This window comes from Bicyclus anynana, chromosome 8 (assembly GCF_947172395.1).
Source record: "Bicyclus anynana chromosome 8, ilBicAnyn1.1, whole genome shotgun sequence".
NCBI classification, from domain to species: domain Eukaryota; kingdom Metazoa; phylum Arthropoda; class Insecta; order Lepidoptera; family Nymphalidae; genus Bicyclus; species Bicyclus anynana.
In genome coordinates this window covers 490,811-514,683 of record NC_069090.1, presented here as the reverse complement: position 1 = coordinate 514,683, position 23,873 = coordinate 490,811, and the positions used below count along the sequence as shown (strand labels likewise).

General features: G+C 36.3%; 2 protein-coding genes across 4 annotated transcripts in view; one reads left to right on the top strand and one right to left on the bottom strand.

Annotated features, from left to right (window-relative positions):
- The first annotated feature begins 834 nt into the window (after positions 1-834).
- LOC112049637 (zinc finger protein 808) lies at positions 835-5,865 on the top strand. Of its 3 annotated transcripts, none has more exons than XM_052883026.1 (4): positions 858-911; positions 1,012-1,206; positions 1,557-1,745; positions 2,015-5,865. In XM_052883026.1, exons 3-4 carry the CDS (start codon positions 1,567-1,569, stop codon positions 3,591-3,593), a joined length of 1,758 nt encoding a protein of 585 aa, XP_052738986.1. In that variant the 5' UTR covers positions 858-911; positions 1,012-1,206; positions 1,557-1,566; the 3' UTR covers positions 3,594-5,865. The 3 variants fall into 3 exon arrangements, with proteins under 3 accessions (XP_052738987.1, XP_052738986.1, XP_023943374.2); XM_024087606.2 differs by having other exon boundaries at positions 892-1,206; positions 2,015-3,593; positions 4,225-5,865; XM_052883027.1 differs by lacking the exon at positions 1,012-1,206 and having other exon boundaries at positions 835-956.
- A 1,343-nt stretch (positions 5,866-7,208) lies between these two features.
- Positions 7,209-23,873, bottom strand: part of LOC112049654 (uncharacterized) — a 73,752-nt gene continuing 57,087 nt past the window's right edge. The window contains exons 26-33 of the mRNA XM_052882823.1: positions 23,634-23,794; positions 22,654-22,777; positions 21,949-22,060; positions 20,824-20,898; positions 20,538-20,610; positions 19,113-19,254; positions 18,097-18,384; positions 7,209-16,534 (exon numbers count right to left, since the gene is read on the bottom strand). Of these exons, the coding sequence (XP_052738783.1) occupies positions 16,515-16,534; positions 18,097-18,384; positions 19,113-19,254; positions 20,538-20,610; positions 20,824-20,898; positions 21,949-22,060; positions 22,654-22,777; positions 23,634-23,794 (995 nt within the window). The 3' untranslated portion in view covers positions 7,209-16,514. The remainder of the gene's footprint in view (positions 16,535-18,096; positions 18,385-19,112; positions 19,255-20,537; positions 20,611-20,823; positions 20,899-21,948; positions 22,061-22,653; positions 22,778-23,633; positions 23,795-23,873) is intronic.

Sequence of the window (23,873 nt, the reverse complement as noted above, 5' to 3'; positions counted from 1 at the left end):
AGTTAGCCCTTGACTACAATCTCACCTGATGGTAAGTGATGATGCAGTCTAAGATGGAAGCGGGCTAACTTGTTAGGAGGAGAATGAAAATCCACACCCCTTTCGGTTTCTACACGGCATCGTACCGGAACGCTAAATCGCTTGGCGGTACGTCTTAGCCGGTAGGGTGGTAACTAGCCACGGCCGAAGCCTCCCACCAGCCAGACCTGGACAAATTAAGAAAATCTCAATCTGCCCAGCCGGGGATCGAACCTAGGACCTCCGTCTTGTATATCCACCGCGCATACCACTGCGCCATGGAGCCCTCGTTTTAGGGAGCTCTTTACCCGACGAAAACGATTACTTTAATGAAACATCGAAACTATATCAATAGTTTTTAAAAACGCGTTAGATTGTTGATTCTTGATTTATGACCGAGGGGTAACGTCTAGTAAGGCAGAGGTCCTTCTTTAATTGATCTGAGTCTTGGAAATAATCAAAGTACAATAACATTTTAGACTAAAATTTTAGACACAGACGTAAAAAAAAAACATACATACAGCCGAATACCTCTTCCTTTTTTGAAGGTGGTTAAAAATATTGTGTTGGGCGTACCGCGTACGCACAGATTATTATGATACTATGTATCATGGTAGCATGGTACGTGTATCCCAACGGCATAGAAAACTTCAAGACTCATGTTCAGAAATTAGCTAACTGTAGTTATAAAAACTTTAAAACGACTATAACAATTTAATTTAATTATATTTAATTTTTTTTTCATTATAATAAAGACTAACTTATTTGATTGTAATTAATAAAATCTTGAATTAAATGGTTTTATATTTTTTTTGTTTTGTTTTAGTTGTCATTTTTCTTTCAACTTTTTGAACGTAGTAAACCATAATTGATTTTTTTCCAACATTGAACTGGTAAAAAATGCTATTTTTATTTGGCTTTGTTTTGTAAATACAACAGTAAGTACGAAATTAGATACAAACTAAGATGTACCACCAACTTTATAACTTTCAGATGTGCTGATACCTTAACGAAAACCTTTTTCTAATTGGTGTTTCATTTCCAAAAATAGTCTCGGAGAGAGGCATTTTTATGCGGCTAAAAAAATTGTGACGTGCCGTGTGCTATCCTTGAATTATGAATTTTCTTGGCTTTTTGTATTTACCAAGCTATCTTATTTCTCGCTAACCCTACTCAATTATTATACAAGTAAGTATACACACTTGTTTATTCGAATATTTTCTTCGTTTTTTTTTCTTGTCCTGAGATCTAAGATTATTGTCAGGTTTGTTAAGAACACCACAACTATAAATTATCTACATATACTATATGGATATATATATTTACTTATCCAGTGTCTTGTTCTTACAACAACCTCATCCACTACTATTACAATGGTAGTCACTGGGTTATTTTAAATTTAATAAATGTCTAAATTTGTATGATTTGGTTAAGAGCTCTCCAGCAATGTATATTACTTCCCTGACAATAATTGCTGGCATATGTAAAGAAGATTGGTTACATTTTTGTGTGTTTGTAAAAAACCATTTCTTTTGTAGAACAATAAAGATGGCTGAAGAAGAGGTTAAAGCAGATAACCTGGATGTGGAGTCATCAGATGAGGATGATAGCAACATAGTTCAGTCAGAGGAGCAAGATGCAGACATGATGAGTATGTTTGCCAGCGTGTGGGTCAAAGTGGAGGTGGAGGAGGATGAAGCCTCTGAATTAGCCAAGAGTGTTAAAAAGTATGTACCTTTTTCATTGTTTTCAAGCCAAAATGCTTATCTTGCATATTACTTCACATGTATTTTAAGGATTAATTACAATCTTCATTCTTAATTATAGTTGGGCTAACCCAGCTTTTAAGGTTTAAAAAAATATAAGTATATCATAAGAGAATCTAGTCATGAAGACAATACTTTGTACTATGAGTGTTACAACATTAAGTAATTGAAATTCTGTGGAATCCTGTTAATGAGAATCCACATTGAACAAACATTTCTTGTTTTTACAGATCAAAAAACAAAAACAAGAAAAAGAACAAGAGGAAAAGGTCAGACAAAATACTGAACTGCCCTCAGTGTGACTACACAACGTCATACAAGAACTGTTTAGAGGCACACGTGGCCGGCCACAGCGACTCCAAACCATACTCCTGCGACCAGTGCCCTTACACTACCAAGTACTCCACTGCTCTGCAGAGACACATAACCATCAAACACACAGCACGAGAACCGAGGACACTCACAGATGAAGAGAAAAAGACCATGCCTCTACACAAGTGCAGTGAATGTGAATACACCTCATACTTCAAATGGAATTTGAATGCTCACAAACGAAAGCATAAGCTAGAAAAGCAGTTCAAATGCAAATATTGTGACTATGCCACAGCATACAGACACAACTTTCTCAAACACAACAAAGTTCACAACGAAGGTGTGTTCTATAAATGTGACAAATGCCCCTTTGTCACCAAATTTGAAGGCCACATCATGAGACATCTCTCAAAAATACACAATGAGGTCACTGAAAAGGCCAACAAATGTGACATGTGTGACTTTTCAACCCTAGTGCGTTGGAGGCTGAATGTGCATAAACAGAGGAGCAAGCAGGATCACCCTATTAAATGCATGCATTGTGATTTTGAAACCATTTACATGTGCGAGAGTAAAAAACATAGAGTGACCCATTACAGTCAGATCTACGGTAATGGCTATTTGAACAGTAAACCAGATGATCAGTCGCAGATAGACGTGCAAGAAAAATCTGACCATATAACTAAAGAAATGCTTGAGCCACAGAAACGGGAGGCAAATCAGTACACATTGGACCCTAACTGCTTAGATTGGAACAGCATTCAAGTTCTAGAATCGGATGACAAAGAGAAGCCATTCCTATGCCATATGTGTAAATATACATCCAAGTTTAAAGCTGCCGTGCAACGTCACTTCCAGAGGCAACATACAGGCAGTCAAAACCGTCCTTACAAATGTGTCAACTGTGACTTTTCTACAAAAACAAAAGATCAGATAGCTTTACACAATAAACGAAGTCTATCTGACATATTACTGTTCTGTGGTGTCTGTAACTTCACATCAAAATACAAATGTCAGTTTGTGATGCATCAGAAGTGCCACTACGCGTACAAATGTACCATATGCCCATACTCGTGCAGACACAAATACGAGTTGCAGAAACATTTTACAACTATGCATTTGGGCAATGGGTTGAAGTGCAGCTACTGTGATTACCGAGCAGCTAGGAAGGAGAGTCTACTGTGTCACGAAACAGTCCACACCGGGCACAAGCCGTTCAAATGTGCACACTGTCCGTACAGGTCCGTACGTAAATGTTTACTGGACTATCATTTGAAACGGTATCACAGTGATATAAAACAGGATATAACGATTGTGAGTGAGGACAAAATTGAGTCATTAAAAGTGCCTCTACCGAAATTGATCAGTGACAATATTGACCCAAAACTATTGGGATCAAGTATAGAGGAGATCAAAGAAAAAATAGGATGGAAGGAACCATACGACATGGAAGAAATGAAGGAAAAGTTTGAATATACAAATGATATGGCAGAATGAGTTAGTATTTATTTTTATATGTTTTATGATTATGTAAAATTATGAAAAGCTTTTGCAAAATTTGTAAAAATACATTGGGTTCTAAATTAGCTTATTTAGATTGTAAAATTTTCATGAACTACAATGTTCTTAATAATGATAAATTCCATTTATGTACATGGAATGTGCACATTCTGCTGGATTATTTTGAAACTCGTACATTAATATTACATTAATATTAATTATTACATTATCTACTAAGAAATGTTAATATTTAGGCACAGTAAATGTTTATTTTTGATTTTATTATTGGATTGAATTGTTTCTAGGATTATTGGTAGTCTCAATCTAAACAGTAGGTAATGTCTGATTCAGACTTTATGCTGCACGCAGGTAGACTAAAGTGAACACGTGTGAAATGACTGCTCCCGCTGATACCTAAAATTTTGCATTGTAAATCTTAACGCACAATGTTCTAAGAAGTTATAAATTTTTAATTGGGTTGTAGCGACTTATCGGAAGCCAACTATAACTATTAACATTATCCCAGAAAAAAAGCGTGACGCGTTGACAAGAACATATTTGAGTGAAAAGGGAGAAAATAAAAAAAGTTGTGTCAGCTCCGATGCATAAATGGAGTTAACTCTTTCAGATCGACTGTCTAAATAAGTGTATAGTGTGCCCCGCAGCATACACTATGAACGTCGCAATCACAACGCCAGAAAAGTGAAAGGTGCGCATCTGAGGAGCAGCTGCGTGCGCGCCCGTCAACAGCGCACGATGAAAGGTGCGCAGAATAGGTTGCGCACAAAAACGTAACACTGTCATTCGTTCATCGAATTTTACTGCCCCTATATTTTTCATACCAGGGCTATACAGCATGCTGGCTAGTATTTCCCATAACTTCAAGGTGTTGACGAGTCCAGTTATAGGGAGCCAAACTGCATAGCTAATATTTTTGAACTAAAAATTTAACTTTTTAGGTTTTCATATAAAGTAATTCAAATAATTCCTACTATCCATCCATGTAACACACGCCTATCTATTCTTGCATTTTAATATGTGTCAAACTTGGCTACGTCATAATCATAAGGATGCGTATATAGGACAGATTTTAAGATCTATTTACAAAAGAATATTATTATTATTTACCCCGAAAATATTAATTTATACATGTTCCTTGTACATTTTTAGTTACTTTTCGGTAAAGAATATAACCCCAGAGTTATGGGAAATATTCCCGAGCATCCTGTATATGAAATATTGATTCTTAAAAGTAGTAAACTCCAAAAAAGTACTAGTTTATTTGTTAAAGAGCTTCCAGTGTATGTAACATTATTTGAACAATAATATTCTAGTAATGTGATTTGTCAATTATTTCCACACTGAAATAATGTTATTTTAATGTATGATATTATAGACTGAGAGCCTGTGGGGCCTGACCTTTGACAAATTATAAAAGCTGAAAATATGTTAGTCCCGTGCTTCTATCGTGAGTAGGTGGCTGGGCAAGTATGGAGCAAAATATATCTAAAGTCCAAACCAAACCTTAATATTTTTTTTAAAGAATATTTGCCATTTTTTTTCCAAAATTAATAATATTCCCGTTACGAGTAGTCTGAAAACCTGTGTTAGGGGTAGGTAAGACAATAATCTAGCTAGCAGGGTCCGAACCCATGACCTTGGCGTGTCCGGCCCATTGGCGTATCTAGGATTTTTTCTTAAGGTGGACCTGGCCCCCTATATCCAGTCTATTTATCATAATGGAATTTTATCATATCGGTAGTTCAGAATCCTAGGGTGGGCACAGGTCCATTCCAGGGTGGGCACGGCCCACCCGGCCCCCCAGCTATATACGCCTATGGTCCGGCCCCTTACCGTTGAGCTATTGAGGGTTTGAGTTTGCATTTCATTTGTCCAAACATAAAGTTTAATAAAAACTAGCGGACACTTCAGTTTTTCGCAAATCCTGCGGGATCCTTGGACTTTTCCGGGATGAAAAGTACTCTTGTACTTTCCTATAGTAAGAGCATGGGTTGAAAAACTCGGCTTTTATAAAACATAGGTGTGGCCACAAGTTATTTGACCATTATACTGTTTAGAATGTAGGAATTTGCCATTTAACATTTTAGCAATGGAATTGATTTTATAAGCAATAAATAAATGAATAAATAATTAAAGTAAATGAAGAATCACAAGATACAAATTAGATGTAAGTTATTATGATAATAATGATATTTCATATTACATTTGTATTATTATGTTGTGTAAATAAATATTTGTTTTGAGAGATCATGAATTGTTTTATTGTGATTTGTGATACTGAAATGTAATTTATTGTCTGTCTGTGGTTTCAAAATGACGGTTATCTTAAGTGCGAGTTATTTATACGATATTAAATCACACTTTTTTTAATTTTTGTCTGTTTGTCCGAACGAACGTATGAACGGCTTGACCGATTTTTGACGGCTTGATCTTTCACTAGAAGATAGAAGTTTTTGAGCTATTTTCCCGTGGGATTTGTGAATAATTTAATTTCACGCGGATGAAGTTGCGGGCGTCCGCTAGTAAGTACAAAAGCCAAATAAATTGAACCACGAACATCAATATTGATGTTTTAGTCCAGAAGTTTAAAAAAGTCTTTCAGTGCGGCGATATACAGCTTTGGTGAAGACCACATCTCTCAATTTACACTGAATTCTATTGCCTTTGTGCTCTAATCCTGTAGACGGACTGATATCCCTGGCGTTTTCGTACATTTTCCACATACGTTGTCCTCGTACCTGTATTCGGCATTTCTGCAATGTCCAAATATCTATCAAGATCACATGCGCCTCCTTATAGTCCATAATATGCACCTACCTACCTATCATTAAGTCGCTGGATATACCTACTCTTCGGTCCTTTGCATGGCCTTCACCTACCGCTCTCTCAGCGTAGGTACGTATATAAACATCATCATCGTTAGCAACCCATATTCGCCTCACTGCTGAGTTCGAGTCCCTCTCAGAATGAGAGGGGTTAGGCCAATACCTAGTCCACCACGCTGGCACAATGCGGATTGGTAGACTTAACACACGCAGAGAATTAAGAAAATTTCCTGGTGTGCAGGTTTCCTAACGATGTCTTCCTTCACCGTTTAATTTTTTTAAATCACACAACTGAAAAGTTGGATGTGGATTCCCTGGACCGGATTCGAACCCACGCCCTCCGGTAACGGATGCAGAGGTCATATCCACTGGGCTACCACGGCTACCACGACTCTTTGAAGTCTCAAACTTCCTACTCCTGAGTAACTTTATGTTCCTTACTTTGAGATATGATTGTAAGTATTTATTAACCCTTACGGAATACGATTTGTTTGAGGTTGGAAGTTGTCAAATCTACAAGCGAGATCTATTTCGTAGAAATTACCTACTGAACTGATGGCGGCTCAAATCAGTGTTGTTTGGAAGTGCTTCTTTCTAGAGGCCTACGGTCAGAAGTGGCCGTCCATAGGCTGATAATGATGACTTACTCTACTCAAATGTGAGATGGGTCTGCGTTGCAAGCTATTGTCACCTGTTGTGAAGCACCAAACGACCACGCTCCTGTGGCTTTTCGCCCTCGTGCATGACAAGTAATGAAACTACAATCCAAGGGCAAATACCTTTTATTTAAATTTTATTGTGCATATTTCGATAAATATAAAAAATATGGCAAAATAAAATGTAACTGAGCGTGCATTCGTTTCAAATTATAAAAAAAAATGCGCAACGCCGCACCTTACAGCATCTGCGCCACGAATTTCAAATTACAATAAAAAAGGTTCTACAAATTATAATATAAGTAACAACAACTTTATACATAATTTTATTTCTTTTCTGACAAAAATAAATTGTCTCAACTTTTCGTCGATAAATCTATGAGACGGAAGCTGTTTTGTAGACTAGAATGTGTTTCGAAAAGCCGTGCGTGGCTCTCTTTAGCCGTGTAAAAAAAACTAGTTTGTCAATTGTCAATGTCAAATTCAACGAAGCCATAGACAGCCGCACACGGGGATTTCCCAAGCAATGAAAATCAGCTTGACATTTCCCGCGCTTTGCAATTCTGACAGCTGTCACATTGACATCTGTAAAATTGCAAATGGCCGACAACGCAACAACCGCTCAAACGCTCTTGTAATATTAATATCGTAACTCTTAGATCTAGGCATTGTAATTAATTAATATTAAATTACATATTACAATTTTTTTATCTATACTAAGCAGCAGACTAGAATTTAATGGCGTCTACATAACGTATATATAAATATCGATAGTTTTAGATTTATACATTTTTTATAAGTGTCTCTATAATATTATAGTGTTGCATTGAAAATAACTTTGAGATTAAAAATTATACGCAGGCATAACATTTCTGTCAATAGTGCCAACGACGTTTAGCACCAATGTGATTAATAAATATGTGGGTAGAATTTTTGGTTAATTCTATAGTATGCGCGTTATCATCTGAGTCGTCCGGTCATAAAAGTCAAAAAAGATAGGAATGTGCAGCGCGCCTACCTGCGCACCCTAATTATCGATAAACGGCTACCTGCGCACGTGCTAATGATGAGTCAATAATGATTTGGACGATTCTGATTGGTCGGTTTCTAATGTAATTGCATTGCGTATTTTTTTTAATTGCAGTAATGTGTTTACTGCAATTAAATAAATACATTCATGTGTTACTCGTTGCGCACTATGGATACTTTATTTTCTAACGTTGATCTGAAGAAATTACATGGCGATATTAGCCCTCAAGCTCGAACACTGATTCACAACGTATTCCTGTTTCTCAATGAATTGAAAAGTGATCCGAATAAAGTGGCTTCTCTAAATTTCAACAAACCACGTGAAATGGCCGCATTTGTTTGTGGTGTGAGCAGAGCGACAGTGGACCGAATCAAGACGGAAGTATCACAATCAGGCAGTACCTGTATACCAAGAACAAATTTTAAGAAACCACAAACCGTCACTAATATTGACGATTTTGATAAAAGTGTGTTGAAGCGAACTGTAGCTTCATTTTATGAGAATGGAGAGTATCCATCCGTGGCGAAAATTTTAGAAAAATTCCGTGAACAATTACCCGATTTTAAATGCGGCAACACTTCAATGAGAATACTACTGAAGGAGGTTGGGTTCCAGTATAAGAAAAATAGCGAAGGACGTAAATATTTAATGGAAAGAACTGATATTGTTTGTGCTAGAATGGACTTTTTAAGGAAATTGGATTTACTTAGAAGAACTAACGATCAGCGACCACGTTTCTATCTAGACGAAACATGGATTAATCAAAACCATGCAAGAAAGAGGATGTGGCTTGGAAGCAACGATGAAGGAGGTTTCAAGAATCAGCCTGTGGGAAAAGGCCAAAGATTAATAGTTTGCCATGCGGGTTCTGCAAGGACTGGCTTCGTTCCAGATGCGAAGCTAATATTTAAAGCGGTGAAATCAAAGGATGCTGATTACCACACAGAAATGGATGGCGAAACATATATGGCATGGTTTTCCGAATTCCTGAATCTACTTGAAGAGCCCTCAGTTATAATTGTCGATAACGCAAGCTATCATTCGATACAGTTGGAAAAGATACCCACAAGAAACACGAGGAAAGCTGAAATTCAAGAATGGTTGACAAAGAAAAAGATTCCATATTCCAGCAACGAAATTATTGAAGAATTAATAAGAAAAGTAAAAGCCAGTAACCCGCAGAAGGTCTACGCTTTAGACCATCTGGCAAATGAACGAGGTCATGAAGTAATAAGGCTCCCTCCATATCACTGTCAATATAACCCAATAGAATTAATTTGGGCACAAGTAAAGGGAGAAGTTGCGAAGAATAATAATACCTTCAAGATAGCAGATGTCGAAAATCACCTCCACCGAGCCATAGAAAATGTCACACGAGAAGACTGGGCCAAATGTGTTAGGCATGCCGAAGAACTTCAAAACAAAGATTTACAAAAAGCTCTAATTAGAGATCACGCGCCGCTTATAATAAATTTGGCAGAAGACGAAGATTCTGATGATGAAGACTCAGATGAAGATTAATTTTATTTAGTTAATAATTATATAATATGAAATATGTATTATATTAAATCAAATATTGTTAATTTTTTTAATTTTGTGAACAAGATACGATAATAAACTTTACTTATCGATAATATGTCTTTCATTGTTACACCCTTCACTAGACGGCTCCATAAGACCCATAAGTGCAAGCGAGATAGATATAGAGAAATGATTTATGGCCCTAAGACTCAGTTGTTAACGCGCGTACTATAGATACATTGAATATAACTATGACATCATACGAAAAGTAGATTACAAAAACGCAATCTACTTTTCAAAATGCAGTGTTACAACCTTTAAGTACGGTCTGTCATTGTCAAGTTTGATTGTGCACATGAACGTCATCCAATATTACGGATACACCGTAGACAAAGAAGTAAATAGATAGATGAAATGGAAGTAGCACTCATACAACCACCGTTGTGTTTCAACCATACCTTAAAATAAACAGTACCTACGCATAATTACAGCAAATATCGATTCGCCATAACTCGTTTTTTTTAGTCCAAATAAAATCTAAATATTAATTGATTTCTTGTGAGGGAAAGCGATGAATGAAATCTGTCTAATTACTGCTCCGTCGACGGGTGCACTGACGTGTTAGGTAAATGTGTTTGGATACAGTGACTTAATGTTATGGGAAGTGATTTATTTTAGATTGAAAATTAACATTCGAGGTCATTGTGCTCCAAGGCAGAAACATACCCATAATATTATAAAGACACTTGTAAAGTCGTGAGCCGTGCGACACTAAGACGAGCTAGCTTGTCATGTTTCGAGACAGACTTAAGCATATAATGTACAATTACAAGTCAGTTCTTTACAACACTCATTGATCCACCTTGTTACAAATTCAAAAACACAAAAAAAATTGACATATCGAAATGTTTTAAAGATGATTTTGGCAGAAAACCGAATAAAAAAATAACAGGTTAAATGTTTCATAATCAGCCCAAAGCCTCATAAACTATACTTGAAAGTTGTTTTTGTGTAATTTTATAAACAATAATAATAGTTTTATTTTATTATATTGTGTATGATGTCATTCAACAATACCTACAGCTCGTGCGGATTAATTTGACACCTAGCTATGTTAGCCAGGTGTCAAGTTAACGCGCACGAGTTATAAGCAATGGTTTTGTCACTTGGATATGTCAATTTTGTTTTAATGTAATAGGCCATGTCACGAGCAAAGTATTAACTGTGAACTACCTGTTCCGTTTTATAACACAGACCTGATTTTAAACTAGTCCCCAGTTGATAAGTATAGCTACAAATTACTAATATTTTAAACTGAGCATTGATATGTTAATCAGTTAGTATCGACTCAATAACTCATATCAATTCACAGAATACTTTGCTTGTATCATAACTTTATCACCTCTTACATTTCATACATAACGCATATAGCATATTCGATATACATATGTATAATTATTATTATCATTATTAAACGTTTCAAAACTTGTATCAACAATTTTTTTTTACAATTTTGAACAGATATTTTGTGTGTCAATATTAGCGTTTCATCTCACTCCAGAAAAAGGCTAAATTTTATTTCTTAAAAAGAGAAAGTTTAGCAGTAATATTTTGTAAAATAAATATTTTATTTTCACGTAGGTACCCAATGTACCCTCTACATTTGTTTCATTTGCATTATAAGTTATTTACAATTAATGTACCAAAGGTACAATCGTTTGGGAAAGCGACTGAAATAAAAATAATATGTAATTATAAATAATTATGATTTGTTTTACAAAATGAACAAGTACCTATGTATTTTTTGCACGGTCTTAGGCGCTTGTACAAAAGTATACAAATGTTTGCCAAAATTGATATGACATTTTAAAGATTAAACGTTAAAAACAAAAGAAAATTGAGATTTAGAAGGCAACATTGACATGATTCCAGTATGCAATCCTATATGTAAAATGTTTTTATCTATGCAGTACAATCATGCGCTTCATTTGTTTAGTAGCACAAAACAAAAATTTTCCATTCACGGATAGTACACAAACACAACGCGCCAGTTAAATATTAATGTTTAATGTTCTCTTAAAATGTTTATATAACTAAAAAAATTCGAATATGACGTAAAACGTCTTGTTTCTGATTGGTGGAACCAACGGTATGTAATAGGAAGCACCGTGAGAGCTTAAAATGACGTTTGTGAACATGACGTCAGACCAAATGCGGTCCTAACCCATAAAGGCACCACAAAGTTCAAAAAGCGCACCAACAATAATCACAAAATATCAAAAAAACCATGTCAGTTTTTGTAAAGAGATGTCAAGAGATGGTGAGAGATAGTCTAGAATATATTGAGAAAAAGGGTAATAGTTTAAATCTTCCTAAACCTTGTGTAATTTATATGACGAGAAAAGACAATTAATATAATTAAATAAATTATTATGTTTTGAAGCTAGTGAGTATGGATGGAAGAGACTGCGATAATTGGAATCATCAAAATCGTAAGGCTAATCTACAGCTCGTGTGGATCAATTTGACACCTGGCTTGAAGTATGTTTGTACTGTGTTTGTTTGGTAACCAGGTGTCAAGTTAATGCGCACGAGTTATACACCTCGTATTGCCGGTCTCACTGGTCTGAAATCACATTTACACAGTAGCAATAAAATAATCTGTAATAAGCATCGATATGTCGATTAGTAACGTTTAACCATAGAGTATTACAATCATCTCATTGATAGATTACAGATAATTTATTGAAAATGAATGCTAATTAAACCTTGAAATATTATAAACCATCTAAATCTAAGAATATTGAACTGGGTTACAAAGCATTTTAAAGAAGAAATAAACAGTGTGCTTTAAACTATAAATAAACACTATAATTTTTCTTTAACCAATTCGTATTTCCCTGTATTTACAAAAACTTTCCCCCCATTTCATTCCAATACTCTTACCATAACTAGATCTCGCGCGTAACCTTATGTACAATAACTAAAATAAGTTACTGAAAATAAAGTTTTACACAGTTCGAGTTTTACACAATTTAGATAATAAGACAAGGCAAGAGAGAAGGAATATGTCACGGTGAAAACCCTATTCGTCCCTAAATTTATGACCCAGAGGCCCAAAAACATTTCGAGAGGCTTATTTACCTTATAAATTAACGATATTTTCATTGAACTTGAGCTAAATTATCAGATTTTTGAGTTACACTTTGGCAGTAACTATTTTATCATTTAACTTCAAAAAAATAATATATATATATATTTTTTTTAAATAATATATATAATATTATAGATCTATTGAGTCTAATCTAATGCATCAGGTTCATATTTATCTTATGCTGATATTAATCACTGCTTGCAAATGAACTTTAGCTCGCAAGGCAAAGAAGTTGCCCTGTTTCAATCTGAGGTATACTTTTGTCAACTTCACCTGTAATTTTTTTAGCAACCAAACCTTTTAAACTAAGACAATATCGGACAAGCTCTGTCAAATAGGTATGGTTGTTGAAAGCCATATACTATAATAGTTAATGCGAATTGATAAATAGACAAATAGTAACTGCGTCAGTGACATCGTCCCGCTGATACATTCAACACAAGCCAAAGACCCCTTGTTTTAGAGGTTCGAACAATTTAGCCCAAAATTATTATTAGCTGTTCAGCTTACAAGGCGAGTCCTATCTAAAGAGATCGAAACGTTTTAACAACATTTAAATGAAACACGTGATACTTTTAGCATCGGTGATCGAAAATTTAGTTAATCTTCAAATAAACAAATTGTAGTTGCGATGAAGTCGCTTTTTCGAGTTAGATAAAAATTACCGTTTTGCTCCGCAAATATAGAATTTTGTAGAATAAAAGGAGATAGTATGAACAATGAGGAAATAACAATAGATAACATCTAAAGGCATTTCAATAGCTATCTGTAAAACACTCTAGCAAGAATAGAGTCAACTTAGAAGCATGACCAGAATGTGTCCCGGATTTTACAAAACGAATCACTCTTTGACTGCTTTGTCAAATTGCGTAATTCTTACTAGGATTGATTGCGTAATAAATGGATGATGTTAAAAGTATCATGTGTACTAGTACCTTAACCACATAGAGTTAAAGCCCACAATATGCCGAGGATATATGGAAATACTAGATGCGGTATGACTTCTTCCAATATAGTTCCAAAACAATTTCGAATTGGAGAAAAAACATTTGAATTTGAAATTCTAAAAATTTACTATTAATTTTAAAATTGTTATGAATTGCAGTGAGATTTGTGAATAAAAAAACGTATATTTTGCTATTGAGCAAACAGTTTAAACATATAGGTTTGTTGTTGTGCGCCCGACAACTTTCTTAAATATCCGAAACCCGGTGGAGTGGATCATTGTATTATGTTGATATTATTCATATTCACTGTGTCTTATGTTACGAACATTTTTTTTACAACATACACATATATTTCTTTTTATTTTATGTAAAATTAACTGAATTTTGTCATTATTTTTAGCTTATTTTAGAGATTATGATTTATAATTTTCTTAAATTTTCGAATGTATGTAATAATAAGGCAGTTAAATTTTATTTATTTTCTTACTAAATTAGTAAGTTAAGCCTAAAGTGGTGCAATGTTCACGTATAGTATGGATTTACGAGTAGCTATATATATTTGGTGGTCATTATAATTATTATAATATGTGATTTATGATTCGCTTTTTATTACAAATTTTATACATCAAATACACTAAATTTTATTTTAAATTTTAATAAAATATACTTTGCGAATAATTGAAGATAAAAATATAGATCATTTATATTATTGACTTAAATCGCTTGAAAAAAAATATTACCGTAAACATGTCACTTCCAGTATTTCACAATATCCATGTCTATATTATATACTTGAATTACGCTATTAACGTCCTTATCACTACACTATAAGGTCTTAAATAGCCTACGTTCGTTCATGTCCCATTATACTAGAAATGTAGCAAGCCAAAAATATATGAAGAGATATTTTATACATAGAATTATTTTACAAAAATAACTATTATAACCTATTTTATTGGCTTCTGATGACTATGTATTTAATTTTTGTCCAAATCGACCTGTGGTTTCCACTTGAGTTAACTTTTGTTTTATTGTCCACAAATATATAATGCTATCCTTTTCTACATGGAATTATGCGAGAGGAATAGCAATATATTTAAAGAACTGGCAGTTATGCATTGCGAACAACCGAATGTTCAAAATGGCAGAGGTGTGTCATTCCAAACATACATTAAATATAGTGCGACGTAAAATTGTTAAAAAAAAATACAAATTGCTCCAAAAAAATTAACGTACCCACGAAACTGAAAAGGGAAAACAATAACATTATAATATTTTCTACCTACTGATCACTTCGAAAGAGGTGCCAAGCCAGTGATCTATTATTTCAAGGCGGTATATCATAAAGATTTTTGTTTCTCATTATTTTTCTTTCATGTGTTTTTTTTTTCAGTTACGACTAAAATCAACACCACACGGGCTTGGCACCGACTTGGCTCTGATTTTCTCTTTCTCTTTTGGCTCTTTTTTTCTTCTTTTGTGTCGCACTGTACTAATACTTTGCCTACCTCGAGACTGATATCAAAATTCTTGTGAACACCACTGCCAAGTGATGCTGATATTTTTAATTAACACAAGTGGAACTATTATAATTAGTCTTAAATGCTTTTAACTAAAAAGAAAGTAGAAATCGCCTAAACTGATACTGTAATGATTCCATCATCCTTTTCTACAAGGAACAGGAGACGTGAGTTTTAGAACGATTAATTATTATTATTTGTTCTCAATACTAGAAAGGTGGATTAAAACAAGCAAAATGTTTCAAACTTGTCAATTAAATATTAACTAAAAGTAAAATTTTGTTGTAACTGTTTGGATGTTATGGTTATATTTATGTTAAGGACCATGGTTGATAACTTTGTGAAAAACCCAATAAAAATTGGTTGTTTTTCAAAATAATTTATACTTAAGTATGAAGCGATTTCGTTTGTAATTCAATTATATCAGAAGAAATTCAGACGATCTCTAATTTGATATAAGTTCGATGTAAACTATATTTTTTGCATCAATTTTATATTTTTTTTTATTTAACCACTTACGCGGTAATTTTTTTGTAAAATACATATTTTTTATTGTGATGATATTTTGTGTGTGTGTGTGTTTGGAACTATATTTATTATTAATTTCTCACAAAAAGATTAGAAATAGGTTAAATATTTTGTCATGTATTCATTAGTTTTGTATCACCTTCCGAGATTCAGTATTAGTTAACCACTGTATTACGAGTAACTATGAATCCCATTAATTGGTTAAATAATGACACTTGACATTGCAAAATATTTTATAAATAAAATGTAAATTCAGGGTATTTTTCCATACCTTTTTTACAATTCCTGAGATATGAATGACTTTTAAATTAAATTTCCTTTTAAAATAATTGAATATCATTCAATGAATTGTATTTACAATTTTTTTGCATGAACTTTACACTACGTGGGGGATAAAATATCCATAAAAATAGAATTCCATGACGACGATGGAAGTCCGGACTAGTTATTCAATGATGAGTAATAATAACTTAAAGGATCTAATCGAAATTAACCCATTAATGGGATCTAAACAAGATTAACCAATTAATTGAATCCAATCACAATTTTAACCAATGAATGGGATCCTATAAAAAATAACCAATTATTGGGTAAACGTTAGGTATTCATCTTCTGTCGTCGAACACATTGTCCGTCTGTCCGGGAGTATCACACACCCTGTAACACTGTAAGCGCAGTCACCTACATTGGCCTGTCGAGGGTTACTTGTGGTGACGTCACAGCCGGTGCCCTGTACCTGGGAACAATATTTTAATATTTGATTTTAAATGCAATATTCATTTCTAAGATGGCATTCCTACATTTAGGACGAACTTTCATTATTGGACTGATGCACGTTTTATAGAGTGACCTTGGAGCGGAGGGTTAATTTACTTTTAGCGCGAACCATATGGTAGAGACCCGTCACAAAGGCAGCTCTTTTTCTGGCTTTCTGTATGCGAGTCGCGAAGCTGATCCCGGCGTCAAAAGTCACCTAGGTATTTGGCAGTGCGTTGCCAGAGGATGCGTGCTCCGTGTAAGGAGACGCGCAAGTTACCTTGAGAAGAGTACATTTACTATATACATAAAATATTCTTCTCTGGGTTTACCTCTATCACCCATTTGCGAATTACTTTGCGAAGTATGTTAGCCCTTTTTAGAGGCGAGCTATTAAGGATCTACATGCATAAAAATAGTGCGGTGTTGTTCACGAACTGCGCAATGTTCATGCCTGGATGGGTGCCTCAGATCAATTACCTTCGGACTTGTATCATAGTCAAACTTGTCTGTCGATTTTTGACGAGGTAAATACACACATTAAAAATATTTGACACCAATGAATATATTATGTGTCCTTACACTACTCACTAACTGTAATTTTAAATCGTAACACACACCACGTGTAATTTTAACTAAGAATCATCGATCTTATAGACGCAGTTTTTAGATTTTGTATATATTTAACTATTTTCTTATTTTATGCGTGAATGTTACTTCCTTATATATTATATTACTTCTGTACACCCTAGCCTATATCTTTATAATTTTTATTATTAGTTTCTTCGTTAGGTTGCCTGGAAGAGATCGCTTTTTAGTGATAAGGCCGCCTATTTTTCTGTATTGTATGTTTCTTTGTGGTGTACAATAAAGTGTATTTTCATTTCATTTCATTTCACTTTGTATAAACCGTTTGATCGTGATACTTTTGACAGAGCAGTGACGTCTAGCGAGGCAGGTCCTGTGGTAATTGGTCAGAGGGTTGTGACTCTTAAAGAGTGCACATAGCCACAGATATAAGAGGTAACTAGATTTATAAAGTGTTAATTCTTTGTATTGAACCCAGCGTACCCAACGGCGTGGCCTAAATTGATGTTTAATATTTAGTGAAAAATTAAATATGCCACCCTTACTTTAGAGTTGAATATTATTTATTCCTTTTGTCACAGAACAAAAAAAGACTGCTAGTCTCAGACCAATTATTGTATAGGACCTGCCTCGCTAGACGTTACTTTTCTGTCAAAGTATATGATCAACGATCTAATGCGATTATAAAAACTGTCTCTATAGTATTGATGTTAAATAGTTGTAATCGTGTTCGTCGGTTAAAGAGCTCCGTAAAAATACCTTTTTGTGTAATTGAATTGTGTAAAAAACGGGCAAAAACTTCTAGTTTAGTGTAAGATATATATCAAATCTAAGCTCGTTTTCTTCAGAAAATGACAGACAATTTTGTTCATGACTATTGAGTGCGATACAGGTCCTTCTATAATTGGTCCGAGCTGCTAGTACATGCGCGGACACGCTTGCGCTGGCACTCACCCACGGCGCTGTAGACGGGCGCGGGCAGGTCGTCGGGCGGCGCCAGCGGGCGGAAGCGGCGCGCGCGCGCGGCGTTGTGCGCGGGCGGCGCGGCGGGCGGCGGCGCGGGCGGCGGGGAGCCCGACGAGGAGGAGGAGGCGGGCGGCGGGGAGGAGGCCACGCCGGCGCTGCGGCAGCGCGCGGCGTGCGGCGCGGGGCGCTGGCGCGGCCGCGCGAACCGCAGGTTGAGCTCGCGCGCGGGGTCCAGCGCGTACTTGTCGCCCGCGTTCTGGCGCCGCCGCCGGAGCGCTGCAACCCCACACAACGTTGTAGAAGGGGAGCCGAGATGCTCAATTTGCAGTTACTGAAGCATCATGTTTTATTTTATTTTATAAATTTATTTTTAATCAACAGCGTAACAGTAGGTACATAATTATTAGATTACATAGGCTTAAAACTAAGGCCACAAAGATTACAGAATATACATACAAAGCTACAATACAATTTTGGTTACCTATATTAACATTAAAGGATAAAAGTGTTGTTGTGATGTAAAAGTGGTGATGTTGATTGCATTAGGTAGATTAAATCATAGGAAGGATAATTGGTTATTTACTTTTTTTGCTTTTAGAGGTGGAGAAAAAACTACAGACTTTAAAAGCAATTTTTACTGAATTTGTTAGAAAATTTTAGCGATTAACTAAAATCACGCTTGTAACTCGCCCTGGTTGCCCTAAACGTATCCACCAATATTGCAAGGTATCCTCTCCCATCTTCTGCTTCCCTACTTTTATACCACACTAGCCGATACCGCGCGGTTTCACCCGCGTGGTTCCCGTTCCCGTAGGAATACGGGGATAAAATATAGCCTATAGCCTTCCTAAATAAATGGGTTATCTAACACCGAAAGAATTTTTTAAATCGGACCAGTAGTTCCTGAGATTAGCGCGTTCAATCAAACAAACAAACAAACTCTTCAGCTTTATAATATTAGTATAGATATAAGTAACAGTAAGTCAGCGCGGTGCAGCACTCACCCGGCGTGAGGTCGGCGGGGTCGTGCGAGAGCGGCCCGTCGCCGCTCCACGAGGCGCACTTGGCGAGGCGGTGCTCGGCCGGCGTGGCGACGCCCGAGCCCGCCGTCGCCACGGGGATGCGCGACCCGCTGCCCGACGAACGCTACAGAAAAAAATAGTGACTCAGACTAATTAGATAAAGACCTGCCTCGCAATATATTATTTTTGTCATAGGCTATGATCAACGATCTTATGCGATTATAAACACTGTCTCTATGAATCGATGTTTCATAGTTTACAATCGTGTACGTCGGTTAAAAACCTCCGTAAAAATACCTTTTTGTGTAGTTAAATGGTGTAAAAAACGAACCAAAGCTGCTAGTTTAGTATAAGACATGTATGAAATCTTAGCTCGTTTTCCTTAGAAAATGGCAGAAAATTTTGTTCGTGAATTTGGGTGTGATACTAGTCTTTATATCAGTCAGTCTGAGACTGTAGACCACACGACTGAATAAAAGCTACTTAAAAAAAATAAAAGATTCCCAAAAATTAAGAAACTCCTCCTTTTTTGAAGTCGGTTAAAAATGAAAAACTAAAGTGCCACGACGTGACTGCCACAATGGGCTACTCGCCTGCTGTACAAAACTAAGAAGATTTTTTTGCATAGAGGCAGTTTAGATGCCTAGAAACTCTAATCACATTTTTTATTTGTGAAAATAGTCTCGTAATTGTAATATTTTTATAAAACAAAATTGTACTTTTATCACGTCACCGCAAACGCCAATCATAAACTGTGACATAATTCGCTACAAGGCATCGGACTGTGATTGACGCTTGCGGTGACGTGATATATCACATCACTGCAAACGCCAATCACGCTGTTATCTCTATGAATGACGTCACTTGCTAATGTCTTGTGTTTCGGCGGCAAACATTTTACGTAGATATTTTTTCATTTATATTAATTTTTTTACTGGTAATTATTGACGGGTCAAAATAAAATATAGTTTATAATACTTTTTTTTTTTTATTCTTTACAAGTTAGCCCTTGACTACAATCTCACCTGATGGTAAGTGATGATGCAGTCTAAGACGTAAGTGGGCTAACTTGTTAGGAGGAGGATGAAAATCCACACTCCTTTCGGTTTCTACACGATATCGGAACGCTAAATCGCTTGGCGGTACGTCTTTGTCGGTAGGGTGGTAACTAGCCACCAGCCAGACCTGGACCAATTAAGAAAACCTCAATCGGCCCAGTCGGGGATCGAACCCAGGACCTCCGTCTTGTAAATCCACCGCGCATACCACTGCGCCACGGAGGCCGTCAAAATACTTTCATAATTCAGTTTAAACACTGTTTACAAAGGAGGCAAGTAGCCTATTATGATAATAATTGATACACCCACGCACACACACACAACATTAAAACTATCAAACTGTACTCACATCTCTCAAACTCTGCGAGCCGTCGCCGCCGCCGCCGCCGCCGCCCTCTCGCCTGATCACGGAGGAAGTACTTCTACAACAGATGATATCTAATTAATTATTATTTGTAACCAAGTTACACATCAATCTACAAACTGAAACATTCAAAAACTAAAAAATATGGATATAGCATATTGTCTGATATATAGTTTGACCACGTGACCTATCGATAACGAATGTCATACCCATACAGTTTCGGAAGCGTTAGCATTTGTAGAAAGAGAATCGTTGTGAAAGTTATGCTCACCTGTCTTGTATCGCATCCAAGCGGGTTCGCTCCACGGCTGGGCTCTGACTCTTCTCACCGCTCCGCGTGGACGACCTGCACTCACAGGAATAAACTAATTAATCATCATCATCAGCTAATTTCACGACCCACTGCAGGCACTCTCTGTCGTTGATAAGAGACATTCTTTGATAGGAGAGTCGTTTTAATTGCTAAGAGAGTTACTATCTTTGATAAGAGAGTCACTCTCTTTGGTAGGAGTGCTATTTTTTATATTGCAGAGCCACTCTCTTTGAGAAGAGATTTATTCTCCTTGATAAGAGAGCCACTCTCTTGGTTAAGTAATTCACTCTGTTTAATAGCCAATATTCATTTATTTCAATTAGGCTTAGTTTACAAGCACTTTCGAAACGTTCGATAGGAGAGCCACTGTCTATGATAAGAGTCATTCTTTTTGATAGGAGAACCAGTTTCTTTGATGAAAGGGCCATTCTTTTGTATAGGAGACCCACTGTCTTTGATAAGAAAGTCATTCTGTTTGACAAGAGAGTCTCTGTCTTTGATAAGAGAGCCACTCTAATTGATAAGAAATTTGTTAAGATACCAATTTGAGAGCGAAATGACGCGCTCATTTGGTCGACTCAAGATGCTAAATATATTTTTGCATGATACAATTTGTAACTACGAATATTTATGGGTCTACCTAGTCTGTTGTAGAGTTGTCGGCTCAGCGGGACTCACTATCTTAATATATATAAATCTCGTGTCACAATGTTTGTCCTCGATGGACTCCTAAACCACTTAACCGATTATAATAAAATTCGCACACCATGTGCAGTTCGATACAACTTGAGGGATAGGATAGTTTAAATCTCAAATTATAGTTGCAATTTTAATTTATTGCTAATTATTTGTCTCTATATATATAAAAGAAAGTCGTGTTAGTTACTCTACTTATAACTCAAGAACGGCTGAACCGATTTAGCTGAAAATTGGCAGGGAGGTAGTTTAGAGCCAGGAGTAGGACATAGAATACTTTTTTTTTTGTAGGGGTAGGGTAGGGGAAGGGTAGGGTAGGGGTAGGGTTTGATTTTAAAAAAGGGGAATAAGTTATAAAAAGGGGGCTAAGTAAGAGACAAAGTTCACCGTTTGTCCCTCTGATGCTCGGTGGCGTCGTAGTATACGGACGCTTCCTCGGGGTTGAGGCGCAGCTCGCCGGGGGGCGCGCCGCCGCCGCTCACCACCGAGTGGATTTTCACTGCCACAACGACAACAAGCCATATTAAACTATAGCCAGATTATTTTAGAAATAAAACTATCGTGAGTATTATTCATACACAGAGTGCAACCGGTGCAACGCATAAAAAAAAAAAACAAAAGTCATGCGTCTATACTACAGCCTTTCTTGATGAGTACTGTTTACCAACAAACATATTAAAAATGAGGGTATAAATCACTAGCCATTTCACTCCTAATGATAATTATAATTAACTTGTTCTTATAGTACTGAAAATAAATTGAATTTATAAGCTTAGTACAATTAGATATGGTTAATATATTTTATATTACATTTTATAAACAAACCATACATAATTTAAAATTAATAAGTTATAACACGCGTTTTCTACCTTCATTTTTAATTTCTTTGTTGGTAAATAGTACTCATCAAGAAAGGCTGTAGTATAGTTGACATCTGTATACAAACTTTTTTCATAATTTGTATATCAAAATTTAACACTAACAACAATTACGTAAATTAATATAATAATCAATAATAACCAATAAAAAATAAATCCATCTTATTCGTTTACTTTTTACGGACATAGGCAAAGAGACATCGGCAAGACTGACCCGAGTGCATGGGCGAGGCGCTGTCGGGCGGGCGCACGCGGATCTCGAGGCGGCTGGACACCGTGCTCTCGGCCGGCGCCTTGCGCGCGGGCGGCGGCGACCCGCTCGCGGACCGCGATATGCTCTGAACAATCGACACACTACTTAGGGAGGACCAAAGATTACAGTAAAAAAAAAAAAAAAATTATTTATTTATCACACAGTAACAAATATTTAATACAATAATAGAGTAGGTCCCTGGCTCCCAAACTAGCTGTAACTGTATCGTGGGAGCCAGTGGATTCCCATTAGTGTTACTTATTAAAAATTAAGATAATCTAGCAGGCAAAAACAAGAAAGGTGTATTCATGAAACAGTGTATTATTGGAAATAGATAGGCTACTCTAACTTTTTTCAGAACGCCTGTGATAGCGCCATCTAGTAACTAGCTACGGTATTTTTAGTATCCAATAAGTTATAAAAATAATAATGCATATTTTTTGTAAAGGAGAGAGATTTTTTGATTTTGTAATAGTTGAAGAAACCAATAGAGAAAAACAAAAAAAAAATCAAAAAGATTTCCGTTGTCACCCTCGGGCTCGAACTCTGAATTTAGAGATCATACCTTTGTTAAGCACCACTAGGCCAAATGACTATGTGTAACATTATTGAAATTAATGTACACTTACTATCTTTTTTTAATAATCCCTTTGCTTTAGAAATACAAACACATTCTTCCTATTACGCGTCAAAATTAAAAGGATAAATAATTCCTTTATTTTCGGTTTTTTTTCCGTACTTACACGGTTTAAATCTCTAAAAACATTATAATACATACACACCTTATATAATTGAATTTACTACACTGTAATCTTAAATCTAGAATGTAGATGGCGCTGCTTCATAAAGATTTCACGTTCTTCTAAGTTCCCATGGCATGGGGAGGACTAAACAAACAGAGACGAGCGCGAGAGCGAGAGATAGCACGCGAGTGAGCTCACCGGCGCGCTGTGTGCGCGCGCGCGCGGCGGCGGCGAGGGCCCGTGCGCGCGCGCCGCCACGCCGCGCATCACGTCGAGCCGGTAGCGTAGCGCGCCGCCCGCGCCGTCGTCGAACGACGCCTGCTGCAGCAGCGGCGGCCGCAGCTCGCGCACTCGGCTGCCTGCACATACAACAAGTGTAAGGCGAAGATGCGTTGACAGGGAGAGCTAGGAAGTTGGTGAGCCCTATGTCCGAGACGT